General features: G+C 54.9%; 1 protein-coding gene across 2 annotated transcripts; it reads left to right on the top strand.

Moving 5' to 3' along the window:
- Positions 1–24,248, top strand: LDLRAP1 (low density lipoprotein receptor adaptor protein 1). Of its 2 annotated transcripts, none has more exons than XM_081223950.1 (9): positions 1–197; positions 8,902–9,044; positions 9,864–9,976; positions 12,332–12,446; positions 17,758–17,830; positions 18,215–18,301; positions 18,838–18,968; positions 20,631–20,662; positions 22,214–24,248. In XM_081223950.1, the coding sequence occupies exons 1-9, from the start codon at positions 110–112 to the stop codon at positions 22,356–22,358; spliced, it is 927 nt and encodes a 308-aa protein (XP_081080076.1). In that variant the 5' UTR covers positions 1–109; the 3' UTR covers positions 22,359–24,248. The 2 variants fall into 2 exon arrangements, with proteins under 2 accessions (XP_081080076.1, XP_081080075.1); XM_081223949.1 differs by having other exon boundaries at positions 20,628–20,662.
- Positions 24,249–25,863: the final 1,615 nt, after the last annotated feature.

Here is a 25,863-nt window from a genome sequence, read left to right as displayed (position 1 = left end):
CGCGCCGGGGAGGGGAGGAGCGCGGAGCCCGTGAGCCGCCTGGCCCCGGCGGAAAGTTTTCCCTGACGGAGTTTTGGCTGCGGCGGCGGCGGCGGCGGCCCGAGCGGCCATGGACGCACTTAAGTCCGCCGGGCGGGCGCTGATCAGGAGCCCCAGCCTCGCCAAGCAGAGCTGGGGGGGCGGCGGCCGGCACCGGAGTGAGTGCGTGCGCGACCACCGGGGCCCGGCGCGGGCCGGGCGGGGGTCGGGGCGCACGGACGCTCCTCCTCAGAGCCCCGGGTGGGGGGGAGAGGCAGGGCCTGAGTCGCGCCCTGCGGTCCGGAGCGACCTTACCCGGCCCTGCGGGATTCGGGGTCGCCGAGGGTCAAGCTGCGTTCCTACTCCCGTCCCCATTCTGTGCGGCTGGGGAGGAAGGGCAGAAGCTGGGGGAAGAAACCGGAGCTCGGTGTCCCCAGGTGCGGGCTGCAGTCGGAGGGAGGTTGCAAGTCAGAGGAAGAGACTTTCGCGACCCCAGCACGTCCCCTCTTTGGACAGCCAGGGGAGGCAGGAGCTCAGCGTCGGTACCGGGGGAGGGGGCAGGGGGCAGGGGCTTGGGAAGATACCCCCATCCCGCACCCCAGCACTCTGGCCCCGAGGTCAGCGGCCGGCGGGAGCCCCCTTGCCCCCTTCCCCTAGTCCAACCCACGAGGTTACCTTTTGACTTCCGGGCGCCCAGAAGTCGACTCAGTGTGAGCCCGGGTTTGCAGGTACCTACTTGAAGTTGGGGGCGAGGCTTAACCTGGCGTCTCGGGAGGTACCTACCACACACCAGCCCATCTAGACCCCGTTGTCCCCTCCTCTGGCTGGGTCCAGGTGCCACAGCCGGCCTCCTGGCTATTTTTGAAACCTGTTTCTTTCTCGCACCTCTCCGCTTGAACTTCCGATGTCCCTGGGCGCCTTGGTCGAATGGCAGACTCTGCCGCCACCTCTCCCAGGGGCGTCTGGGAGCCTGGGAGGAACCTCACCCGGCTCCCCCTCCTCTCCCTGTCTCCAGTTACTCTCAGGGAACCCGTCACCTGGCACCCTCCCCTGAGGCCTGAGAAACCCAGCCCTTTTCACGAGGAGAAACGGAGGGGCTTGTCTGGGGTCACTCAAGCCTTCCTGGTAGATATGGAGCCAAAGCCAGGACTCCTGCACACTGCCCCCCATGCCCCAACCGCCTGGGACCCTGGCCTCTCCAGGCACCAGGAAGCCGCTGTCAGTACAGTCACACCCCACCCCCTTCCCTCTTGGCCTTCCAGGGCTCCGCCAGAGGAGCCCTAGTTAGCTAGGCCCAGAAGAGGCCCAGGAGTGCCAGCGTGTCTGGGCCTAGGGAGCCTGCCCTGCCCCGCCTCTTGCCCGGCTCTGTGGTTCCAGCTGTGCCTGCCTCCTAAACCAAGACAAGACTGGCATTGGGAACGTGGGCTGGTGTCTACTGGTGGGGGTGGGGTCAGAGACCATTAGGACTGGACTAGCCTAGGCCAGGGATGCACCCATCTCCCACATGTATTGACTCCCAAAATAGCTCCTTTAAATATTTGTGGGATTTGATCAGGACTGAGAATGACGGCCTGTTCCAGTGGGGGAACCCTGCAGTTTTCTCTAGGGATAAGGGAGGGGGGCGGGGCTCTGGGCAAGGGAAGGAAACTTAGGAGCCCCCCTTCCCTTGGTATCCCTCACTCAGTATGGGGAAGGGTGAGAGTTAGCTACCTTGGATGGTGGAAAAGAGTGTCTCCTGCCTGCTCTGATGTTGGACAAGTCACTTGTCCTTTCTGAACCTCAGTTTCCTCATCCGCAAAATGGGCATAACAATTCTAACCCGGTAGGGATGTTGAGAAGGTTGTTGACAATAACACTTCCTTCTGGCACCTAACTGGTGGTTTCCTTCTCCCTCATTCCCCTTCCCGCTGCCTGTCATGTGGACCTTCAGCATGATACTTAATGTGGTGGAAAGCGTTTTGGGGGATCAGAGCCTGTCTCTGTCTGTGGAGGAAAGAAGAGGAGAGCCCCCTTCCTATTTATTAGTCAGACCCCAGTAAGCCCAGAGTGCCATCCTGGAGCCTTCTGGACCCAGAATAAGCGAGGGTGAATCCCCACCTGTCCCTGGTTATTAAGTCCGTTTTCTGATCTGTACATTGTTAATAACAGGAGTACCCACCACAGATTTTTTTTGGGGGGTGCAGGTTAACTGAAATCATGTTTTGCCTGGCATAGAGAAAGAGTTCAATAAATGGTAACTACTGCTTTGGGCCCTCTACCTTTTACATAGTGTTTTTTTTTTTTTTTTTTTTTTTTTTTTTTCTTTTTGCAGTATGCGGGCCTCTCACTGTTGTGGCCTCTCCCGTTGCGGAGCACAGGCTCCGGATGCGCAGGCCCAGCGGCCATGGCTCACGGGCCCAGCCCCTCCGCGGCATATGGGATCCTCCCAGACCGGGGCACGAACCCATATCCCCTGCATCGGCAGGCGGACTCCCAACCACTGCGCCACCAGGGAGGCCCCTACATAGTGTTTTTGCTTCCATTACTGCATTTGCTCCTCGGAGGTGACAGAGCAGGGATCCTCATCAGATTCATTTCTCAGATAAAGGAGCCTGAGGCTCAGGGAAGTGGAGTCACTGGCCCTGACGTGGCCACAAGTAGAGAGGGAAGCCGTGGGGTGTGTCTGGGGTGGAAGTGCTGGGGCAGCCTGGCCTGGGGTGGTGTCCCAGCCAGGCCTTGGACCCAACCCTCAAGAAGGTCTGAGCCCTGTGCTTGAGTTTGGGGGCCAGACTGAAGCCACTGGAGTTAAGGTTAGATTTTTTTTTTTTAATGTTTATTTTTTATTTATTTATTTTTTCTTATTAGTCATCCATTTTATACACACCAGTGTCTACAAGGTTAGATTTGACACCCGCTGGCGGCTGTGACTTGCCCCTCACCCCTCAAGGTCCTAAGCTGGGATTAGCGTGATCATTGTTTTATTTGCAGAGAAACTGGAGCCCAGAGAAGGACTTGCCTGAGGTCCCAGAGCAAAGGCAGCAGCAGACAGCTTTTTTTGCCCTGAACCTCATGGCCCCCTGTCTCCCGGTTAGTGCTGACTTTGAAGGAGGGCTCTCTCCTTCTCCCGCACATGGCTTTTCCCCCACCTCTTTGGGAGCCATAAACGTTCTGTCTCAGTCCCTGGCCTGGGTTTTCCTTTCTTCCAGCTGCCTGGAAGGGTGGTGCACCCTGGCCCCTCAGTACCCTTATTTCCAAGAGGAGTCCCTCTGACCCTCGGGCTCCTCCGTGGGTTGTCAGAGAACTCCATGAGAATGGGTAAAAAATCTGAGGTGCAGGTTTCAACAGAGCTGGTTCATGGTGGTAGGTGGGGGACGGAAGATCTATTCATCCTTATTTATAATGTTTATAATGGAAAATATAAATAAACCCCAAACCATAATATGTATTGAGCACTGACTGTATGTCGGGCACTGTTAGAGGTGCCGGCGAGGCTGGGGAATGCGTCCGTCTTCGGATAGCGCCAGCCCTCTGGGGGAGGAGGTAGACAGCATGACCCGGGTGCAGATGAGTGGGGTGCTTGTGGGTAGTGGTGACGCCAAGAGGAGAAAGATAAAGCGGGTGAGGAAATGATGGGTGGTGTCTTTGTTTGGGTTCTTCTAGAAGCAGATGCTGAGATAGGGATCTGAGTAAAGTCACTTATTTGGGAAGAGATCCCAGGAAATGTTCTTAGGAGAAGCAAGAAGGGAAAGGAATCCAAAGAGTGGACAACATGAAGCCAGTTTCCATTGTGGGCGGCTGGGACGCCACCTGTGGGGAGCTCTGGAGCAGTTACTCCATTTGAGAGGCAGTTCCTGTCAGTGATGGGAGGGGGCTGCGGGGAGCAGGAGCTCTTACTGCCCCAGCCCCCATGGGCATCTGAGTCTCTGGCAGCCAGAGAGTGGCGCGTCAGGTGGCGTGTGTGGAAATGGTTCCCACCGAGGAGATAAAGGTGGGGCACTGAGAGTGTCAGTGCAGGGGGTCAGGGAAGGCCTCTCGGAGAAGGTGTGGAACACACATATGAATACAGTACAAGGAGGGAGGAATCTGGGAACAGCATTCCAGCCAGAGGGAACAGCAAGTGCAAGGGACATTTAACTGGAGGCTGGGATGCTGCTTCTCACAGGTCTGGTGGCTGAGGGAGGGGTGTGTGGCTTGAAGGAGTCAGGTCACCCACTGCCCACTGAAAGTGAGCCAGACGCTCCTTTCGGGCAGCCTCCAGGACAGGATACCCATTCTTCTTGGATGATCCCAAGCCTGGCCCTGCTCATGGGAAGGGGCTTGGCGGGCTGCAGGAGAGGGCAAGGAGCACAGCTATGGATTCAAGGCCCAGCACTGTGGATTATGAGTCATGGCCAGACACCTCTGAGCATCTTCATCTGTGAAATGGGAGTCCTAATATATCCTTGACTCTTCTCATAAAGTACTGCAAATGGCTATGTACACATTAAAGCTCTTTGCACTTGACCCTTGGTAGTGACACAACACTCACACTTGATATCTACCAGGTACCGTTCTAAGCCCACTTCATGTGTATACTAATTTCATCCTCACAGCAACCCCATAGGGTGGGTACAGTTGCTGTCCCCATTTTTAAATGAGGAAACCAAGGCCCAGGGAGGTAGAGTGACTATGAACCCCACAGCCCGTCTCCAGACCTCATCATTTTAACCTTGACAGCATATTTTTTTCTTACAGTATAAGTAGGTACTTAGGAATGGTAGCTGTTGCTATTATCTTTTTTTTTTTTTTTTTTTTTCTTGGCCGTGCCCCACAGCTTGCAGGATCTTATTTCCCCGACCAGGGATTGAACCCGGGCCCCCGCAGTGAAAGCGCCGAGTCCTAAACACTGGACCGCAGGGAATTACCTTTTTAAAATTATTATTTTCTTTTGATAGTCTTAACAGCTTCTCAAATTTGCCTAGCACTTTTCACATGCTGAACCTTTTTCTGATGACGCTCCTGCCGGCCTGAGCCCATTTGTCAGATAAGGAGACTGCCGCCTAGAGAAGCAGCCACACTCCAGGTCACAGCAGAGCTTGGGTCCTCTTTTGAGATGTCACTCTGTGGCTCCTGATGCCATCTCCCCACCAGGCTGGAGGAGGCTGGAGGCCAGGACCCCTGCTGGAGGTTCCCCCCTGGCCCATGGGTTTGGCTGCAGCTCTGATGTTCTAGGCACCAGCCAAGCTGGGTCTCCCAGGGCAGCAGAAGGGGCACAAGGGCACAAGAGCTCTGACTCCTGGGCAGGGGCTCGCTTAATAAGAAAAGAGTACATGTTTGCAGCTACAACTTAGACTGGGCATACGGTCCATCCATCCCCAGCTAATTCTGACCGCAGGTCATCTGTAAAATCATAAAGTTAAAATAGTGCAGTCATTACCCACTCTACAGGGCCAAAAATAACCAGGACCGGAACAGCGCTGTGGACTCAGGCCTGTATTTGCCTGGGGGCCTCCGGGAGTTCTTCCTGAAACCCTGGGCTCCTCCTGGGAAGGAGCATGTGGCCTCCAGCCTGAGGTGGCTGGATGGTGACCAGGCCAGTGTGGCAGTGAACCCTACCTCTGTCTTTATTGAGTGCTATTTGGTTCTGGTTTCTTCAGGGAGGGAGTGGGGTGTGAGAGACCGTAAACCTCACTGAAGAGATGAATCATGCCCAGAAGTGTAGGCGCGGAGGCAGGGTTCCCTGGAGGGGCAGGAGGATCTCTGCTGGGCCTGGGAGGGGCAGGGAGGAGCAGAACGAGACAGAGCAGCAACAGGGAGCAGGGATGCCCCTTCTCCTGGGGGAGGCAGACGTGCACGGCAGTCCTTCAAGAGGAAAACACACCGCAGGCAGCTGCTTGGTGGTGGTGATATGGCTGTGGGAGGAAGAGAAGGAGATCCATACTGAGGAAGAGGGGCAGAGAAACCCCTGACAGGAGCGACAGGCCCCAGGAGGCAAAACCATGGGTGGGGCCCTGTGCTAAGCACATTACATTTTATTGTCTCATTATTATTGTGTGTTATTATCTCATCAAAGGCTCACCACAGCCCTGTGAGCTGGAGACTTTTGCTTCTCCCACTTTATAGAAGAGACAGCTGAGGCTCAGGGAAAGTAATTAACTTGCTCAGGCTCACTCAGTGGATTCTAGGATTAAGGCCCTTGCTCTTAACCACTAGGCTATACTGCCTCAAACAAGGCCTTCCTGGAGGAGGCTGGGTGCGAGGGGTTTCAGTCAAGCAAAGGGAAGGGCATTTCTGGTAGAGGGAGCTCCTTGAGCAAAGGCAGAGAAGTGGGAAAGTACATGTAACGTCATGGGAGGAAGCTGTGTCTGATGGGAACCTCTGCTGTGTGCGTGCCTGCATGTGCGTGCATGTGCTCGCGTGCAGGGATATTGTGGGGGAGACGAGGCTGGGCAACCTATAACTTCGCAGCAGTCCTTGTGGGAGTTGCCTGTAGTGCTTTGGGAGCTGGGGTCCCTCTGATTGCTGTGTGACCTTGCAGAAGTCCCATCCTTCTCTGGGCCTCAGTTTTATCATGTGTCAAGTGAGGAGGTTGGGCAGAGGGTCTCTGAGGCTGATGAGTGGCAGCCAGTCTACCAGGGCTCTCTTCCAGGAGGCCAGAGAAGAGGGGAAGGGTCAGGCCAGGGAAGGAGGATTGCAGAAAAATGCCGAGCATTTCAGAGGTCAGGGGGGACTGGGGAATGTTTTGACAGCAAAGAGGTCGTCTGTGACCTTGGCAAGCTTTGGCCCTTTTGGAATGGAGGGAGCGGAAGTGGCTCTGGAGAGGGGCCAGGAAAGGGCTGAGCTGGTGGAAATGGGAGAGAGAAGACATGAAAATGGGGAGAGGAAGGATGTTTGCTGTGGGGCAGGGATGGGTAATGAGATGAACAAGGCCACCCCTGATGGATTGGTATTGCCAGCCAGGAGCCTTTTATTGAGAAACAGTTCAAAGCCTTTAAATCAGAGGGAATAGGGCTGCAGTTGATTAGCAATGTCTGCCAAGGACACAGGTGACAGGCATTGGCAGCACATAGTCTGCCATCCTTGCTTAGATGAATATCGGGTTGAAAGTGGTGGTCTAGGCATCTCCCTACAGAGAGGAAGCCTCAGGAATTAAGAATTATGGGGGGAAATACCTCTGGCTCTAGGAACTTCTCCATGGCCTTTTGCTAAACTGAGGGTAGTCTGCCTCATGGCAAGATAGCGTTTGCCTAATGGTTAGGAACTTGGGCTTTAAGTGTCAAATAGACAACTAATTTGGCAAATTACTTGTTCTTTGAGCCTCAGTTTCCTCCTCTGTGAAATGGGAATGAAAGAATGCCAGCTTGCAAGGTAGCCGTGAGTGTTAGACGTAATGGTAAGAGCTGCTGCTTTGTTGTTACTGTAGCTCCGTTTTGCCCTGCTGGTGGCAATATGCTTGGTTTCTTTGAGAACAAGGCCCATGTCTGAGTTGCTCCAGGATTCCCGTCACCAAACCCAGGACTACTGGGACACCTCGGGGACTTTCTGATTCTCTTTGGAGGATCAAATGAAATAGACTCATGGTTGATGGGACAGAGGATGGGGTCACTTTGGGGTCTTCTCAGTGGGGGGCTGGCTTCATGTGGGGTGGAGGCCTAAGGGCAGAGGCTGGAGGGCAGTGGTCCAGGGTCCAGAGCTGAGGATGGGGTTGGAGGCATTGCAGGCCTGAAAGCCTTGGGGTTGTCTGGGTTCCTTCACTCAGGAATGCCAGCTGCATGCCAGGCTCTGGATGACAGGTTAACAAATTCCTGCTCACCTGGGTCTCAGTTTAGGGGACGAGGTACTCCTGTGAATTCTTGTATGACCCCTCCCACAGTGAAGACCACACTTCCCCTCCTGTCCCTTTGCCTGCTCAGGGCCCTCTCTCACGTGGGTGGGGTGAAATGGAGGCCTCTTTCCAACTCTCCCTCCTGGTCTGTTTCACCACCCAGTGAGCCAGGCTCATCCCCTCATTTCCCAACCTTCCTGACCTCTGTCGTGATCAGAGCTTTCAGAGGATCCTTCCCATGTGTCTTGCTGTGTGCCCTTGCTTGCTGTAGGCCGGGCATTATTAGTCTCAAAGAGGAGAGGGGCCTTCCCCAAGACCATGCAGGTTGGGGGAAGCAGGGCTGGGGTTTGAACCCAGGCCTTCCGGATTCAGTGGCCTTCGTATGATGTTTTTGAGCAGTCACCTCCCCCTTTCCCCACTAAGCCTTACCCCACGCCCACCCTCCCTGGGCTGCTGTCTCGTTCCTGGTCCCCCTCCTCCCTACCTTTTGGTCTCTGTGGCTGTGCAGACGGAGGAAAGCAGGCCAGGCTGGGGCCATGGGAACCACCCAGTTTTGAATTCTGACTCCAACCCTTTACTCATTGTATGTGGCCTTTGTCTGACGACTTCACCTCTCTGAGCCTCAGTTTCCTAATCCGTAAAGTGGGAATAATACCCATCTCACCGGATTGCGTTGAAGATTCAATAAGAAAATGGCATGGTGCGCCCTCAGCAAGTGTTAACGTTGAAGTTAAGAGTTTGGGCTTTGGACTTGAAAATAAGAGGTTGATTCTTGGCTATTGCACTCGCTGGCTCTGTGGACTTGGTCATGTGATTTCGCCTCCCTGGGCCTCAGTGTCTTTGTCTGTAAATGGGTATGATAAAAGTGTCTGCCTCATAGGTTCTCATGAGGGTCAATGAGAAGGTTCTGTGTAACACTTCCTACCATGGTGCCTGGTACGTACTAGAAAATGTTATTCCTTTATTAAAGATAAAAGTAATGATAGATGGGGGGACCCCAGTGTCCCTGCTGGGTCTTCCTAGGAGACGGGGGCTGCAGACGCTGTCGCTGTGGTGGGCCCTGCTCAGCGGGGTCTGAGCGCCTATCCTCCTCTGCGCAGAGCTGCCCGAGAACTGGACAGACACTCGGGAGACACTGCTCGAGGGCATGCTCTTCAGCCTCAAGTACCTGGGCATGACGCTGGTGGAGCAGCCCAAGGGTGAGGAACTGTCGGCCGCCGCCGTCAAGAGGATCGTGGCCACGGTGAGCGCAGTCAGGGTGGGATGTGGGAGCACGAGGAAGGGGTAGCTCCTTCTGGGGCTTGGGGGGACAGCACTCATCGCCTGCACATCACCCTGACTGAATGTGTTGCAGCTGCCCTGCCCCTGCGTCCCCCTGCTTCCAGCTTAGCTACTCGAGAGGGCAGCTGTTGGGCTGGCAGGGTCCGGTCAGTGTCCTCCTCTCCAGCTGCTGTGGCCGTGGCCTCTCTAAGCCTCCCCTCCCTCAGCTCAGGCCACCGGCCTAGGGTTGGTAACTTAGTGCCAGGGAGGGATAGTGGGAGGGTTGCTGGTGCCCAGCCACTTGCCCTGTGGCCTGAGGGACTGGATTTCCTCCCCAGCTCTGAGTGAGCATGTGCCCTGTGAGTCCACCTCTCTTGGTGGTCTCGGCCCCCTCTGCTCAGGCCCTGGCAGGTACAGTGGGTGGAGCGTGGAGTCCCCATCCTGCTGGGCTGTGATACCGCGTTCAGCCCTCAGAGTCTGAGGTCCCTCCTACCTGTGTGTCCTTGGGCAACTCCCTTAACCCCTCTGAGTCCGTTTTCTCCTGAGGCAAAGCCCTGCTGCCTGTGAGGATGACTCGAGGTCCCGTGCTTGGCAGACAGCAGGTGCTCAGTGAGTGACACTTGTCCCTATTTTTATTAGAAGAAGGTGTGCGCTGAATTGTCTTCCCCATCATGTCTGCCAGTCACCTAAGGTGAGGCCTCCTGTGGGCCTCGCGTCTGGGGCTCAGAGCAGCTGGGTGTAGCCCACGAGGGTGGGTGCCAAGTGAGGCAGGTAGGCTCCTCTGATCCACGTTTGCCCCAAGGCCAAGGCCAGTGGGAAGAAGCTGCAGAAGGTGACTCTCAAGGTGTCGCCACGGGGGATCATCCTGACCGACAACGTCACCAACCAGCTCATTGAGAACGTGTCCATTTACAGGTACGCTCGGCATTGTCCGCATTCAGTCTGCTGCTCGGGGCAGTGGATGGAGTGCTTTGTCTGAATCCAGACTCTACCACTTCCTATCTGGGTGACCTTGGGGCCTCAGTTCCCTCATCTGTGTGTGGGGTTGGAAACAGATCCCGCCCGGTGTGCGGTTACGAAGCCCTGGATGCCCAGTGCCTGGCTCACAATGAACATGTGGCTAAATGGCAGTTGCTGCTGCCATTATCACTAGTTGCAGCTGGCCTGGGACACCCCTGCCCCCCACTCCACCCCTCAAGTGTGCTGCTGAGTCAGGCTTGGAACAGAGAGCTGCACAGTCACTGCCTTTTTCGCTGGGAATGCAGCAGCTCAGCTCTGGACATCTGGCCAGGCGTCCAGGGAGGCCTCAGGCAGAGTCTGAGGCCAGAGCGCTGTTCACAGGGCAACAGGCCCGGCCCTTGGAGCCTCAGGCTGTCCTCGCCTCTCTCTTAGCTGGTCAGTTGTAGAATTTCAGAGCTGGAAGAGACAGGCAGCTCAGGTCCATTTTCCAGGTTGGGAAGCTGAGACCCAGAGAGGGAATTGCCCAAGGCCACGTGGTGAGATAGAGGCCGAGCTTCGCCCAGGACACCGAGGCCAGAGTTCTGTCAAGCCTCTCGTCCCTGCAGTCTCTTGCCTTGTCTCCGAGCAGGTGGCTCAGCTGGCTGGAGCAAAGCCAGTACTGGGGTTGGGGGTGAGGGGGTGGGGGGATGTGTGTTGAGGGCGTGGTTTTAGAGTTTCTAGCTGGTGTCCAAGTACCTGCTCTGCTGAGGCCTGTGCCGGGTGAGGAATCAGACCCAGCCCCTGCCTTCAAGGAGCTTCCAGTCTAGGAGGGGATGGAGCAGAGGACATGGGAGATAGAGTATAAGTGTTTCCCAAGAGGGCAGAGAAGGAGAGGCCTGCCTGGGGAAACTTGGGAGGGCCTCTCACGGGAGGTGGCGCCTTGCTGGGGCTTGAAAAATAGCAGGATCTCGTTGATTCATACCGAAGACCCAGGGCATTGAGGACAGGAGGCTGGATCCCCTGGGCTGGAGAAGAGGCAGCTGGGAATCTGGCACCCCCTCCCTCTGCCCACCTGGCGATTTTAAGTGGTGCTGATCCCTTTGTCAATGCCTGTGATTGAAACTGGGGCCGCATGAGGTGAGGAGTCTGCTGAGCTCCTGTCCCACCTCTGGGCTACCAGCTCCTCTTCTGATTGGGATTCCCAGGACGACTGGAGACAGTGGGGAGGGATCAGACGAGGGGGGAGAGGGTGTTTCAAGAGGAGGGAGCTGCTGTGTCTCCCTCCTAGGCCCCCGCCCTACCCCCAGCTCCTTTTCCCCTGGCCACAGCTCCCAGAGAAGCTGTCAGTAGTCTCAGTCACCCTGGGAGAGATGGGCCTGTAACTCATCTGACCTGTGCGCAGGGGTGTGATCAAAGGGAGGGCAGGTGGGGGACACTCAGGTGAAGGGCATTGTGGGCAGGGTAGTGTCCTGCCCCCTTTTCCAGCTGGTTAGCATAAACTCTTAAAGAGGCAGCATGACAGTGGTTACGGCCTCCGGAAACTAGTAGCTTGGTGGTCTGACTCTTAGCCTTAGTTTTCTCACCTGAAAAGTGGGGATAGTACTAGAACCCATCTCAGAGGGCAGTTCTGAAAATTCAGTGAGGTGATGTCTAGAACGTTGCCTGGTGTACAGTAAGGGCTCACCTACTACTATTTGAGGATGTGGCTCAGTAGAGGGGGGATGTGCCCTTCCTCCAGTCTTTTTTTTTTTTTTTTTTTTAATTTATTTATTTTTGGCTGTGTTGGGTCTTCATTGCTGCACGTGGGCTTTCTCTCGTTGCAGTGAGTGGGGGCTACTCTTCGTTGTGGTGCGCGGGCTTCCCATTGCGGTGGCTTCTCTTGTTGCGGAGCACGGGCTTCCCATTGCGGTGGCTTCTCTTGTTGCGAAGCACAGGCTCTAGGCACGCGGGCTCAGTAGTTGTGGCTCGTGGGCTCTAGAGCGCAGGCTCAGTTGTTTTGGCGCACGGGCTTCGTTGCTCCGCGGCATGTGGGATCTTCCCGGACCAGGGCTCGAACCTGTGTCCCCTGCGTTGGCAGGCAGATTCTTAACCACTGTGCCACCAGGGAAGCCCTTCCTCCCGTCTTTACCACCACTCCTTCTTGCCTAGCCTGGGTTTTCCCACTCTCCCGCACCCCATGGATGGCCCAGGATGCTAGGCCCAGAGTCCCACCCTGGTGGAGTGGGATGGCAGGCTTTCTGGAACTCAGGGGAGATGCTCTAAGGGGCTTTCGGGATGCGGTCAGGCCCCTGTGCCGGAGTCTGGTGGTGACACTTGCCACTTGCCTTTCAGAATCTCCTACTGTACAGCAGACAAGATGCATGACAAAGTGTTTGCGTACATCGCACAGAGCCAGCACAACGAGAATCTTGAGTGCCACGCTTTCCTCTGCACCAAGCGGAAGATGGTCAGTGGGGAGAGGCTGGGCTTGGGCAGGCTCTAGCCTCGCCTTGGCAGCCCTGCCTTGGGGGCCCTGACTGGGGGGAAGGCAGGACCCAAAGGTGACATCAGTTAAAGAAAGTCTGAAGTCCCTGGGAACCTCAGGTGGGTGCTGAGAGCTGAGGGCACTGTGTAGGGCTACAATCAGGTGGGCCACCTGTCAGGGTGGGCTGCCCTCGGCTGGCCTGTGGCCGCGACAAGCCCTCATTCCCAGTGAGTGCCCTGAGCCGCTTCCTCTCTATAATGTGATTTGATGCATTTGAGATCTGGGGCGGGGCAGTCTCCTGTCACTATAAGGTGCAGGGCCTTATAGGGATTAGTCTATAGAGACTGGTGATCAGAGGTGCGCAGTGTGAAAGGCAAAGGCGAAGGCCCTCAGAGAACCTGGCTTGTTGTGGCCAGAGAAGGGAGGGAAATGGCCGTATCTTGGTACCTACTCTGTGCCTGTTTCAGTGGTAATCTTTAAGGTACCGTCTCATTTACTTCTTGGAACAACTCTGCAAGGTGAGCGCTGTAACTGCGTTCATTGTTTTTATTTTTATTTTTAATGAGGAAACAGCCACACAGAGGTCAGCTCTCTTGCTGAAGATGATGTAGCTAGCTGTCATCTAGCAGAGGGTGCCGTTAGCTAGCAGAGGGTCTAAACCCACGTTTCTTCTCTCCCTACATGGCTGTGAGGAGCCAGGAGTCCCTCACCCCATTACCAGGCCGCCCTGACACATCTAGCTGGGACGAGCTGGACCTCAGTGGTCTCTGGGCTTTTGTCTTGAACTTCGTGGCAAGCAGCTGGAGGGAGTCAGCCTTTGGCATTGAAGTTTTTGTTTCTGAGGCCCCCGAGGTCTGAGCATCCGCCCTGTAAGGAGGTTCCCGACATTTATTTAGTATTGGCCTCTGTTAACCTCTGTGTACGAAGCCCAGAGCCCCAGTTCCTGTGCCCTATGGTCCTTGTAGCCAAGGAGACAGGATCTCTTCCCCTCCCCATGTCATCAAGGACATATCCAGGACATCACAGTCTTAAAGTGACCCCCGCCCCACCCAGGCTTTCTGCTACACCTCAGGGCCCTGTTCTCCAACTTCAGAGCCAGTAGTGGAGCATCGTCCAGTCTCCCTCTCTGCTCTGTCATCACATTGCTATTTCTGGCTCTCACCCTCCTGCCTCCCTCTCATAAGGCCCTTTGTGATTGGGCCCGCTGGGTAATCCAGGATAATCCCCCACCTCAAAGTCCTTAACTTAATCACATCTGCAAAGTTCCTTTTGACATGTATGGTAACCTTCACAGGTTCTAGGGATCAGAATGTGGACATCTCACCGGGGGTGGGCTGGGGTGGAGGGAGTACCATGCAGCCTACCACAGGCCTTGTGGAAGGAGCACTGTAGGAGGAGACAGACCAGGGGCCTGATCCTCTGTGATAAGACCCTGACCTTCTTTGGGCTGCATGCCATCAACAGAATGAGGAGGTCACCTCAGTGACCTCCAGGATTGTTCTGAAAGGTCTCAGTTTCTTTTGTGCACCTTGTTTCTTTCCTGCAGACTCGGTGTCGCCAGCCACTCACCCGGGGCCTCACGATGCCCTAGGTCCCTGAGCTGCGGTGGCTTCTCCCGTGACAGCCTTGTTCCCACAGAACAAGCTCATTATGTCCCCATTGTTTGTCTCTTCCTCCCCACTGACCAGAGCAGGCACTGGGCAGGGGCAGCTGGCCCTCAGCCACTGCTGCAGTGCAGGGGCTCCCAACATGTAGAGGCTTCCTCTGGGATGGGGAGGTCGGGGGTAAAAGAAAGTGGATGCTGGCCCAGCGGCTAAGGGAGCCTGGCCTTGGGCCAGAGGACTTTAGACAGGCTTGAACAAAACCAGTCTGCCCCAGGCCAAGAGGTCAGGTCCTGGGGAAAACAGCCAGCCACTGCTTGGTGCTGACAGCAGAGCCATCGGGCAGAGGGACGGGCTCCTGCTGGACACCCAGGGCCCAGACTCTTCGCTTTTCTTGGCCCATTCTCATCTGCATCAGGAGCGGCTGGATATTGGCTTGTCCATCTGCAGCCTTTCCCGCCTGGCCTCCCCATTTCAAGGAGCCCTGGGGAGGCCCCTTGGAGAGACAGCCCAGCCCAGGGCGGTGTCAGTAGACCACCTGATGCATGGGGTGTCCTTGTGGCTCCCAAGGCCTCAGCTGAGCCCAAGCTGCCAGTGTGTTACGGCCTCGTGGTCTGGCCACGTTGGAGACCCTGAGACTCTCAGGGCAGAGCGCACGTTTCTGAGGAGGAGGCAGGAGGTGAAGTGGGTGCCTCAGTCCGCATCCTGCCTGCTGGCAGGTCTCTCCACATGCTTGCTGCTGCCTGTCCCAGGCTGAGCTCTGTGTCGGGCACTGGGGACCCAGGGTGGCCGTGAAGATGCGAACGAGGCAATGGGAGAGAAGAGCTGGGATTCAGTAACGGGCATACAGGGAGCTTGGTTCTCAGGCAGAGGTTATTAAGTCACTCTGGAGGTGGCACATGAAGAATTCTCAGAGAAGGAGACATTTTGAGGTGGGCTTTGAAGGATGAGTAGTAAGTAGGAGTTTGCCAGGCCAAGAAAAGTGGGGCAGGATGGTGAGAGGGTGGGTGCACTCCAGCACAGGAATCAGCACGTGCAAAGACACAGAGGTGCAAAATGAAGTGGTATGATTGGGGATTGGGGATTCACATGTCACCAGAGCCTGGGTGGATGGCTAAGTAGAGTCAGCCTCAGGGGAGCCTTGAATTTGGACGCTGACGTAGCCCTCAGTCATTTTGGCCAAGGGCCCAGAGTCTCCACGTCCTCACCCTTCCTTGCTGGGCTGCCTGAATGAGCAAGAAGCCTAGGACCCACCCAAATTCAGGGGCAAATGGGTCCCTTTCTGGGTCACTCACCAGTTCAGCTCAGCTTAGGCAGCCCAACCACCTGGCCTCTCTTTCCCTGTGGCTTCTATTGGGCACGGCCAGGATAAGGTTCTGTACAAAGAAACGTTTCCATCTGCCCACCTGGGAGGCCTCAGCCAGCACTTCAGCCTCTGGGCTCTGAAATGAAGGTGCCATTGCTGGCATCGGTGGGGAGCCCAGGGTTGCAGTACAGGTGGACTCCCTAATTCTACCTGGGGTCGGGTGCGGCAGGGCTGTTCTCCCTCCCAGGCCACTGGCATTCCTCAGGTCATCCTTTTGTGCAGTGATTTATGCTTCTGGGCAGCAGGGCTGTACAGGGCACCTGGCCCGACTTGGTTTGAGAACCTGGTTGGGGTCCTGGATTCCGAGGTCCTGGCCCAAGTCTGCAGCCCTAAGCTAGACCTGGTCCCCGTGAGAAGCTAACAGTCTGGTTACCCAGAACAAGACAGGGACGTCAAAAACTGGGCAAGGCAGTACCTGGTCAGGGTAATAAGACAGACCCACAGCCAGAGGCACTCAGGAGGGGCAGGCTCCTGGCCTGCGGAGTCAAGGAGGCCTTTTCAGTGGGCAGGCCTGAGCAGACCTTCCATCGCTAGTGCCCAGATTCCTGCAGTCGCCCAGGAAAACGGGGCCCACCCCCTCCCAGTCTCTGCCCAGCCTGGGCTTTCAGCCACCTGCATGCATCTGCATCTTGAGTTATATTTGGTTTAACTTGCCGCTCGGGACTTCAGGGTGAAAGGGCGGGGTGTATGCAAATGAACAAGCAGATTTATGCAAAAACAGTGTCAGGCTTGCGTCCTCAGATTTCCTGGAGGCAAAAATAATGGCGTTCCCATCTCCCTGCCACACTGGGTGACCAGCCCTTGCTTGGGTGTATAGTAATCTGACTCTGGCTGGTAATTAGCCCATATTTTTATTTCATGGGCAATTCTCAATGGTAACTGGGTCTATTAAACATGATCCAGACGTGACAGCTTAAATTGTAAACAGCTGTGAAGAGTTTCATACTTAATTACCATATTTAAGTTTTGCCATAAAGCGCCAGTACTTCCATCAAAAATGTAAATGACAGAGACATTCAAATGAGATTTTATACTTCGTGAAATTTAATTGGCATGGATCAGTCAGCTTGTTTAGGGATTTTAAATTTAAAAAAATTTTTAAAGGCAGTAGCCACAGATTCATTTCTCAATTAAATTGAGTTGTCTGGCGGAGGCGAAGGGAGTGGGGCCGAGGCTGGTTAGGCCTGAACTTGTTGTACACTTGAAAGAGTCTGCGCTTTCTTCCCCAGGCCGAGCTTGCAGAGGAGGCTACATGTCGCTTCTGGCTACAGTTGCGAGCTCTGGGACTTCCACTCCCAGAAGCTGAGCTGAGTAACCCTGAACTGGAATCAGAGAGGAAAGGGCTGAGTTGAAGGTGGGCTAAGGGTAGGTCCTGGCTGGAGTGTAAGGCCTCAGGAGACCTGCCCCCGGGCAAATGCAATTCAGCCACCATCCTAGACACCCCTGGAGGGCTCTGGGAATCAGGGGTGTTCATAGTCGATGCTTGCCTTCAGGGAGCACCCAGGTGGGGTGACACAGGCATGTGAGCTGGTGACACTTTCATATGCGTGACACCAGAGAGAGGTAGGCAGGGCTGTGGGAGCCCAGTGCCTGTGACGCGACGTGACGTGACGTGAGAGAGATGGTGACATTTGAGTTGGGTTTGAAGGAGTAGACGGGAGTCCCCCAGGGGTTGAGGGACAAGGTGTGGCCCTTCTTTACAGGTGGGTTATGGCACTGGATGGTTTTAGTCTTCTGCCCTGGGCCCTCACTGACATATTGCTCCTGCCAGGAAATGTAGAAGCCTCCTGCTACCTTTCTGGCATTCAGTTATACGCCCCTCTGACCCAGCATAGTAGTAACCAGAGTCTAACCTTTGCCTCTCCAGCTGTGGCTCGTTCAGGCAGTGGCGGGGCCCTTTCCAACTCTGGCTTTTCTGTTCTCTCATTTTAAGGACTAAGTTACTGTGTGCAGTCCTCAGGTAATTAGGGAGGACTTCTCAGAGGAAATAAGCCTCACAGTTAATTGCATTTAGGGGAACTCAAAGGTGAAGGAAAAAAGTAGAGGTGAATAACCATTGCCAAGGTGAGGATTGGAGTACCTGTGGGAATCTTGGCTGGGCTCCAGGTAGTGAAGATGGGGCCCAGCTGCCTGAGGAAGGTGTGGCCTCATTACATCGGCTTTGGCGATGTGGGAGGGGCCAGGACTCTGCCTCCGCCCATCAGGCATTCCAGAGCCTGGGACAGCCAGGGTGGGCCTGGCCTGGAGTCCCTGGGCCTCCAGTTGAGACTTGCTTTTACCTGCTTAACACTGTATCCCTCCCCCGACCCCACTTGCTGTTTTTCAGGCCCAGGCTGTCACCCTCACAGTAGCCCAGGCCTTCAAAGTCGCCTTTGAGTTTTGGCAGGTATCCAAGGAAGGTGAGTCTTGTTTGTGGACACGGTGGGTGGGGTGTACAGGGGCGTTGAAGAAGACCAGCAGAGCAGTAGGGGCGGGGAGGATGGTAAAGGCTCTGGAGTCAGGCCTGGACTGATCGTCAACTTCATCGCCTATCTGGTTTGTGGCTTTGCACAGGCCCCTTCACCTCCGAGTCTCAGTTTCCCCATCTGAAGAATTGGGAGCAGTTGTCTCCCTCCCCCAGGGTCCTTGTGAGGATTAAATGAAACATGCAAAGTTTCTTTTCTCGGTTCTGGAGACCTCACACCTGCCCCCTGAGATTGGCCACAACCTACCCCTGCCCAGTGATGGCTAGGGATGGAGTGCTGGGGTCGGGGGCTCCAACGCACTGTGCCTTGGTCCCACAGAGAAGGAGAAGAGGGAGAAAACCAGCCAAGACGGAGGGGACATCCTGGGTGGGGGCCGCCGAGACAGCACCCCTTCGCTGAAGAGCCGTGAGTCTTGGGCGGGGGAGGGGCTGCATGGCATGGGACCCTTCATCCAGAGGGCCCCCCTCCCTCCTGGGCTGGGGTAAAGTCCTGGGTTTTTATCTTTGTTTTGTTGTTAAATAAATAATGCTTGTTTATTATAGAGAAATCAGCAAATGCAGGTAAAGGGGGAAAATTACTTGTTTTGGTGCATGTTCCTCCAGATATGTCCCTATACAGGTATATAAATCTGTGTATACATCTCTCCCTATACACTTTACATCTTGTTGTGTGAGCTCTTTAAAAACTTAATACCTGTTGTGAATATGGGTTTCAGCCTAAACCATGAGTGGGAGAGAGCTTCCCACCCTGTGGGCAGCTGCCCAGCTGCTTCGGGAGGTGCAAGGGTGGGGCTCTGGGTGGTCTGGGTGATAGGCCTGGAAAGGCCATGCCCAAGGAGGGAGTCAGGACCAGGGTAGCCCAGGAGGCTCCAGGCTGGGGCCAAGAGATGGGGCTGGGAGGCAGGAACCTCCTCTCCTCCTGACGCACCTGACCCCTCATAGTGGTCGCCACTGGGAACCTGCTGGACTTGGAAGAGACAGCCAAGGCCCCGCTGTCCACGGTCAGCGCTAACACCACTAACGTGGACGAGGCACTGCGACCTCAAGCCTTAAACAGCAGCAGCGTTGTCTGGGTGAGTGGTCGTGTGGCCTGGGGACCCCCCAGGATCCAGGGAGCCTTGGCCTGATCCCTGGATGAGGCCTAAGGCAGCTCCAGGGTGCAGACCCTGGCGCCCGTGACTTGCAGGCCTCTAGGAGGGCCTGACCCAGCCCAGCAGCCAGACCCAGGGTAGGGGATGAACAATGTCCCCTTTGAACCTAGGGCTGCGTCCCCAACAGGCTTGGCTCCCGGCACAGCTGTCTCCTCACAATGCCTGGCCTCTTGGCCTGAGCATCCGTGGCTCTGCCCACTGCAGGACCAACCAAAGGCCCCCTTGTTCTCGGCATGGGCACTTCGCTCCTGAGGCCTCTCCCCTTCGGCCCCCTGAACGAGGAGCCTGAGACTCAGGCAGGCAGCCTGGCCCGCAACGCCCTCTGTGACCCGGGCCAGGCACCCTGACCTCTCTCCGTCTCAGCCTTTTCACTTCCTCAGTGACGATGATGGCCTCTGCCTGCAGAATCTCCCAGAGGAACATAATTTTTTTATTTAAAAAATTAGAAATGTTTTTCATTTGGAAATAATTTTAGACTGATAAAAAAATTACAGAAATGGTACAAAGAATTCCTGTTCCTCTTCACACAGATTCCTCAATTGTTAACATCTTACATAACCACGTTACAAAGATCAAAATTGTTAACATTTATGCAACACTTGTATAATCTACAGACCTGATTCACATTTCTCCACCTGTCCCTCCAATGTCCTTTTTCTAGTCCGGGATCTATTGCAGAATGACATGTCACTTTACTTGTCATGTCTCTTTTTTTTTTACGTTTTTGCAAAATCTTTTTTTTTCCTATATTGGAGTACAATTGCTTTACACTGTTGTGTTAGTTTCTGCTGTACAACAAAGTGAATCAGCCACATGTATACATATATCCCCATATCCCCTCTTGAGCCTCCCTCCCACCCTCCCTATCCCACCCCTCTAGGTTGTCACAAAGCATCAAGCTGATCTCCCTGTGCTATGCACGTCTCTTTAATTTTAAAAATCTGGAACATTGATGGACTTGAAAACCTATCAAATCCCATTGCCTGTTGGGGGCCACCCAGTGTCCCCCAAACAGGCACTGTGAGCCAGTTCTCCAGCCTTGCCACCTGCCCGTCCTCCCGGAGTCTGTGGAGGGAGCCTTGCCCATTGTTTTCCCACCTAGGCTGTGGCATTCCTGCCATCAGCTATCCCTTGTGAGCTTGGAATTTGGGCTCAGCTTTTGAAAGTGGGTGAAAGCAAGAAAACCTTCTTCCCATCCTCCCTCTTGGAATTTGAAAGCTGTAGAGATCGACCGGTCCAACCCCCTAATTCTGTGGAAGGAAAAGCTGAGTCTCAAAGAGAAGCAGTGACTTGCCTAAGGTGTTGCTGAGTCATGGCAGAGCTGGGAATTGAACCCCCAGGTCTTTAGGCACCTAGGTGCCCTTTCTCCTGTCCCACATCCCAGGTTTGGGTCCCTGTGCTGAGATGCTGGTGGCAGTAGCCAGGTGGAAGGCCTGCCTGTGCCTGTTCCTCTAGGCGCCCACCAGACTCCTACGCTTGTGTGCCACATCCCTATAGCTTACCCAGGGCTGGGACAAGCCCCGGCTGTGAGCACGGGCTCCCCCTCTGAGGGTTCTTATCTCCTGCTTTGTTTTCCCCAAGGAGCTGGATGATGGCCTGGATGAAGCATTTTCAAGGTAACATTAGGTGGACTCCTGGTGCTGGGGGAGGAGGCCTGGCACTTGGGGGTTGGTCTCCAGGGCCCTTTGCCATGTCTGAGAATGTGAACTCTGACCTTCCCCAGAGCAAAAATCTCAACTCAGATACCTCCAGGAGTGGGGAGCTCACTATCTGGCTAGGTCTGCCAGAAAGTTCTTGCTGTTGAATCAAAAGCTATTCCTTGTGACCGCTCTACCACAGGTTGAGCTGAACTGAACACACTACAGCTCAGGTTGGCTTCCTCTTCCTACACCTGGTGTAGCCTTCAAAAATGGGCTTTTTTGCAGGCTTTGTTCCTTCCAGAGGTTTTGCATTTATGGAAAGGGGCAGGGAGAAGGCAGTGTTTAATTAAGCCCGTGGAGCATTACGTAGAGGAGGGATATGTGGCCCATTAGGAGATATTTGGTCTACCCAGAGGCTGGTGGCACTTCCCCTTTTCCCAGGGGCCTTCTCTGTCCATGGCTGCCTTCAGCTTGGGGACACGCCACCAAGAAGGCTGGCTGAGGAGAGGCCCGGGCAGCTCAGGCTTCCGAGCACTGGGCCCTGGTCAGCCAGGCCTTCCTTTCTCCCTTGGGACCCTCAGCAGCCCCCTACAGCCCTCCCCCGCTTCCCCATCCCCTTCCTGCCAGAGCCAGTGGAAACCTCTCGACGCAGCCCAGGTCGCGGGAGCGGCGTGTGTGGCCCCTTCATGATTCTTTTTACCATCTTCCCAGCTTCTCTGGCTGACTACAACCCCCTTGTTTGAAGGAAATCTTTCATTCACTTTTTCCAGATTACTAAAGTGTCTTGTGCCCTTAATGAACAACTTGGAAAAGCAGCAAAGCGTTAAACAGGAAATAACACCATCCCATAATCCCACAGCCCTGACTTTGGGGCTTAATTCACGCTAATCCTATACATATACATTTTTTTGCATTGATCAGCTCGTCATATTTGCATTTGGGGATCCTGATTTTCACTTACTGCTGGTGTATCAGGAGCATTTCTCCAGGCTGTTAAAAACTCCTTGTAAACACCTCATTCACTGACTGCCTCATGTTCTTTTAAGGACATGGGCCGTAATTTATTTAACTCCCCCTATTCTTGGTACGTTCAGTTGTGCCCCTTTTTGAATTTACTTTGTGAACAGCACTGTGTTGAGCATAGTTAAAGCCAGTGGTCTTCCATGGTTGCCCCAGGCTCTCTCCCACGCATGCCCCTCTCTGCGCCGGCAGCACTGCCCTTTCTCCTCTTTCCTGGCATTTCCTGATGGAGCTGTGGACGGTGTGGGTGCCCCAGCCTCTCCGTGGTGGGAACGCCACTGCCTGCCCCACAGTTTTCTGAGCCCCTTGACCCTCAAGGGTAGGCTCTCTGGTTAGAGGCTCCACCTCTCCTGACATACAAGTCTTGCTTCTTTGGCCATGTGTCCTGCCGTTTTCCCACCCACGTCCTCTCACTTCTGACCCTGGTGCTGGCCAGGCTGGACCGGCTCCTCGGAGCCCCACCAGCCCCTTGCCTGGGCCCCCGGCTCACACAGCTCTGCCTTCCAGGCTTGCCCAATCTCGGACGAACCCTCAGGTCCTGGACACTGGACTGACAACACAGGACATTCATTGCGCCCAGTGCCTCTCGCCTGTCGACTGGGACAAGCCTGACAGCAGTGGCGCCGAGCCGGACGACCTCTTCAACTTCTGAGGCCTGGGGCTGGCAGGACATGTGACAAACCAAAGCCACCCACGTCGGGGGCGGGGGCCAGCTCCAGGAACCCCAGCCACTGTCCTTCAGTCGGCAGCGCTGTCAGTCTGCAGATCACAGCTGCAGCCAGTCAAGCAGAGGGAAGGAGAGATTCTTTTTTAACCCCGTTCTTTCTCTAAGAACTGAAAGACGCCTTGAATATTTATTCAGTGACTCCTGGTTCAACTCAGAAGCTGGTTTTGCATCGGGCACGAGCGCAGTGTTACAACCAGCTTTCCGCGCTCTCCTGAGCGAGCTCTGCTCCACCGTGGGTGTCAGGATGGTGGCCAAAGCGTTTCTTGTCCCTTCTCTCAAGGGCCCAGATTTCCCCGGAGGCGCCCTCGCTCCTTACTGAGAGTAGTCGGATCGTTCATTTCTGTCATCCTCTGAGCACAGGAGGGCAACACGGCCGCGGGAGAAGACTGTGACATCCAGCCCGCCTTCCGTGGGGGGCCCAGCGGGCCGGGGCTTGGGCTCCTGGCCCTGGGGGCTCTCAGAGGCAGAGGGGCAGCCCCTGACCAAAGACAACACGTGGCAGGCACTTTAAAGCACACACAGCAGGTGTGGCCCCCAGCTCCTCGATGGTGCTTCGTCGCGTAGAGCTTTCTTTCTGCCCTTCTTCCGAGAGACGAGGCCCAAAGTCCCCGTCAGTGCTTGGAACCGGTGTAACTGGCTGCCCTGGACTCCCAGAGTCTGCCTGCGACCGTGGGGTCGTCTCTGTGACCGCCTCCTGCAGAGCTCCCATCCTGCCCTTCCCCCTCCACGTGGATCAAGTTTTCCCGCGCTGCTGTTTGGTCTGAGCCCCACCTCCCCATACTCCCTGAGATCGTGCGTGAAACCTAACACCTAGATTTGTTTGCGGATGTTTGGTTGCCAGTTTCTAGATGAGGAAACTGAGACCACACGCGTGGACGGGGTAGAGTCAAGAGTAGAACCCAGATCTGGTGCCAAAGCTGCCTTCTCACCCACACCTCTCACAACTCACACCTCCTTTTTTCTAGCTCTGTTGTCCTCCCAGGAACCAAAAAGCCCCAGCTATTTTCTGACCAAAATGTGTTTCATAACAAACCATCTGGTGCCTTTACTCACATAACTGGCATGAGCCTGTGTGCCCTGCTAGCTGTCTCGCTGTTGATTTCTGTGGAAATGGAAGTGTTTGAAGTCTGCTAATTCAGAGGGTGAAACAGAACCAAACTTCATAAGCATCACGCTGTTCCTTCCTGATGCTCCGACCCCAGATCGGGGACATACCAGCAGCAGCCTGTCTTCAGAGTCTCCTTCCCTCCCCTTTCACCCCCATGGGGCTCCCAGCAAAGCCGCCAGCACATTCTTCATCTTCAGGTGCCTCCCAGGCCTGGCTTTACCGAGCTTAAGTCTCTGGTGATAGTTGGAGCAGGTTTCACCAGCCCAGGAAACACACCGTTTCTTAGAATCTACGTATCTAACTAAGCATCTGAATCAACACACAGAGACGGGAGTGCCTGGGTGAGAGGTGGGGTGGGATTGCCTTTATCAAAATGTGAGGATACCTTCCTTTCCCTGGCCCAGCTCCTGCACCCCCACTGCCCACTCCAGATCTCCTTGGTATCAGCCCCTGTGTTTGTTGTGAGGCATCAGGGCTTGGGCCTGACACGGGCCTCCCTTGGCACGAGGGTCCGGGAGCCCTGAGAAAGGCTGTGCTGTGTTGTGGGAGTCTCCACGGGGCCTTCATCTGGTCTCTGGCCAACAGTGGTCAGTGTGCTCCCCTTGTGTCTACAGATAAGTTTTGTTGTGCTTTACTTTGTGTTGCTGTAAAGGAAGTTCTAATGAGGAAAAAAATAAGTAATAAATGTTCTCTTTTTGAAATACAAAGAGCACTTGCATGGAGTGTCGTGGTGGCCACGTAGCAGCGTGGCCTTGGGCGGCCCCTGCCCTGGGTGGTTGGAGCAGTGGTGGCCACGGACCCAGACATGGGGGATAATGGTCTGTGATCCCCTAGATGGAGCCCGAGGGCCCCCTTTCCACCAGGCGGATGGGTTGTGCGATGAGGTCATCTCTGGATAGCTTAGTGAGCTCAGCACTGGAGAGGCCTCTGAAAACCTAGGTCAAGGCCTCCTAACCAGGGTCTGTGACCCCTTGAAATGTACATTATGCGTGTGGCCACACATACATTTTTCTTGGGGTTGGTGTCTCTCATTTCCATCACATTCTCAAATGAGTCCGTGACGTTTATTCATTTGACAGACTTTGTGCTAAACACAAACCAGGCCTGGGATTCAGTGCTGGGGACAGCAGTCCAGACACCCTCCCTGTCCATGTGGACTCAGAACGTGTGGCTTGGGTGTGACTGGGGACTAGGGTGGGGGATGAAGGAAAGTGTGTTTTCGTGACTTGGGAGACCCAAGGTCTAGCTCTGGCTCTGCCACCTGGGGCTGTGACACTGGATCAGTCACTTCTTTCCTTGAGCCTCAGTTTCCCCATCTGGGAAAAGGGTACAACAATCACCACCCTTTCTGCCCCCCTGGGTTTTGTGAGATTTGGGTGACAATTATATTGTTGGTGATGTACTTAGATGGCTCAAAGCTTATCTCAGAGCAAAAGGCAATTTGGACCAAATACATTTAAGGCAGTCAAAGTAAAATTGATAATAACGGGGGCTACTGTTAACTGAGCTCTTCGTCTGTGCCCAGGGCCGTGCCAGGCTCTCAACTCCAGCTCATCGCGGCGCTCCTGTTGAGCCCCGTGGTACTAGCTCCCTTCCCTGCTGCAGGCACCGAGGCTGCAGGCGCTGCTGCCAGTGCTTGACAGACCACAGCCCAGACTCAGATCTCTGTGGCCCTTGACTCTGCCACGGCCTGATCCCCCGGGAGCCACATCTGCAGTCATGCTGCCTGTGGCCTCCTGTAGAGCCGCACAGAAGGGCCGCTCTCTTCAAGCTCTAGTGGGGGTCTTCTCGGACATTTATCTCTTTGTTCCTTTCAAACAGTGATCATAAAAATATCCGGAACCCAGGGGTGGAGACCTCTGATATCAGCCGTTGGGCAGACTGGCTGTGAATTCTGAGTGGATGGTAGATGACTAAGAAATTCTCTCCTTTCTTCTTCTCCCATAATCTGAGAAGACACTCAACAAGTCCGTCTTTCGGTTTAAATTTGGCCAATGCCTTCAGTCTCCGGATGTCTCAAATTATGAATCCTGAGCACTCGCCATCTGTTCTTTCATGCATAACGGATGAAGCTGCAGAGAACAAAGTCGCCTTTCAGATTTGATGTGACCTTCAGCTTCACTGGGTGGATGTTGGGCTCTCCTCTCCCAGGGGGAGAGCCCATCCCAGTTAAATCTCTCCAAGGACTTTCTGACAAGCCCGGAGAGCGAATCTGGGCGAATTCTGGGCCCTCGGTGCTTGTCTGGGGTCTGTTCTTCACCTGGCCTTCTTCCCTCTACCGCTCCCTGTGCACGGAGTACAGAGGTGGCCTCTTTGTTATCA

Source organism: Mesoplodon bidens (assembly GCF_964165515.1).
Source record: "Mesoplodon bidens genome assembly, chromosome: 2".
NCBI classification, from domain to species: Eukaryota; Metazoa; Chordata; class Mammalia; order Artiodactyla; family Ziphiidae; genus Mesoplodon; species Mesoplodon bidens.
This window is presented reverse-complemented; position numbering and strand designations above follow the sequence as displayed.

Excerpts from the sequence above, each read along its gene's own strand:
- LDLRAP1 (XM_081223949.1), top strand. The coding sequence starts at position 110 with ATGGACGCACTTAAGTCCGCCGGGCGGGCGCTGATCAGGAGCCCCAGC. Across the intron at positions 9,977-12,331 it reads GAGAACGTGTCCATTTACAG|AATCTCCTACTGTACAGCAG; the intron begins GTACGCTCGGCA and ends CTTGCCTTTCAG. Across the intron at positions 17,831-18,214 it reads TTGGCAGGTATCCAAGGAAG|AGAAGGAGAAGAGGGAGAAA; the intron begins GTGAGTCTTGTT and ends TTGGTCCCACAG.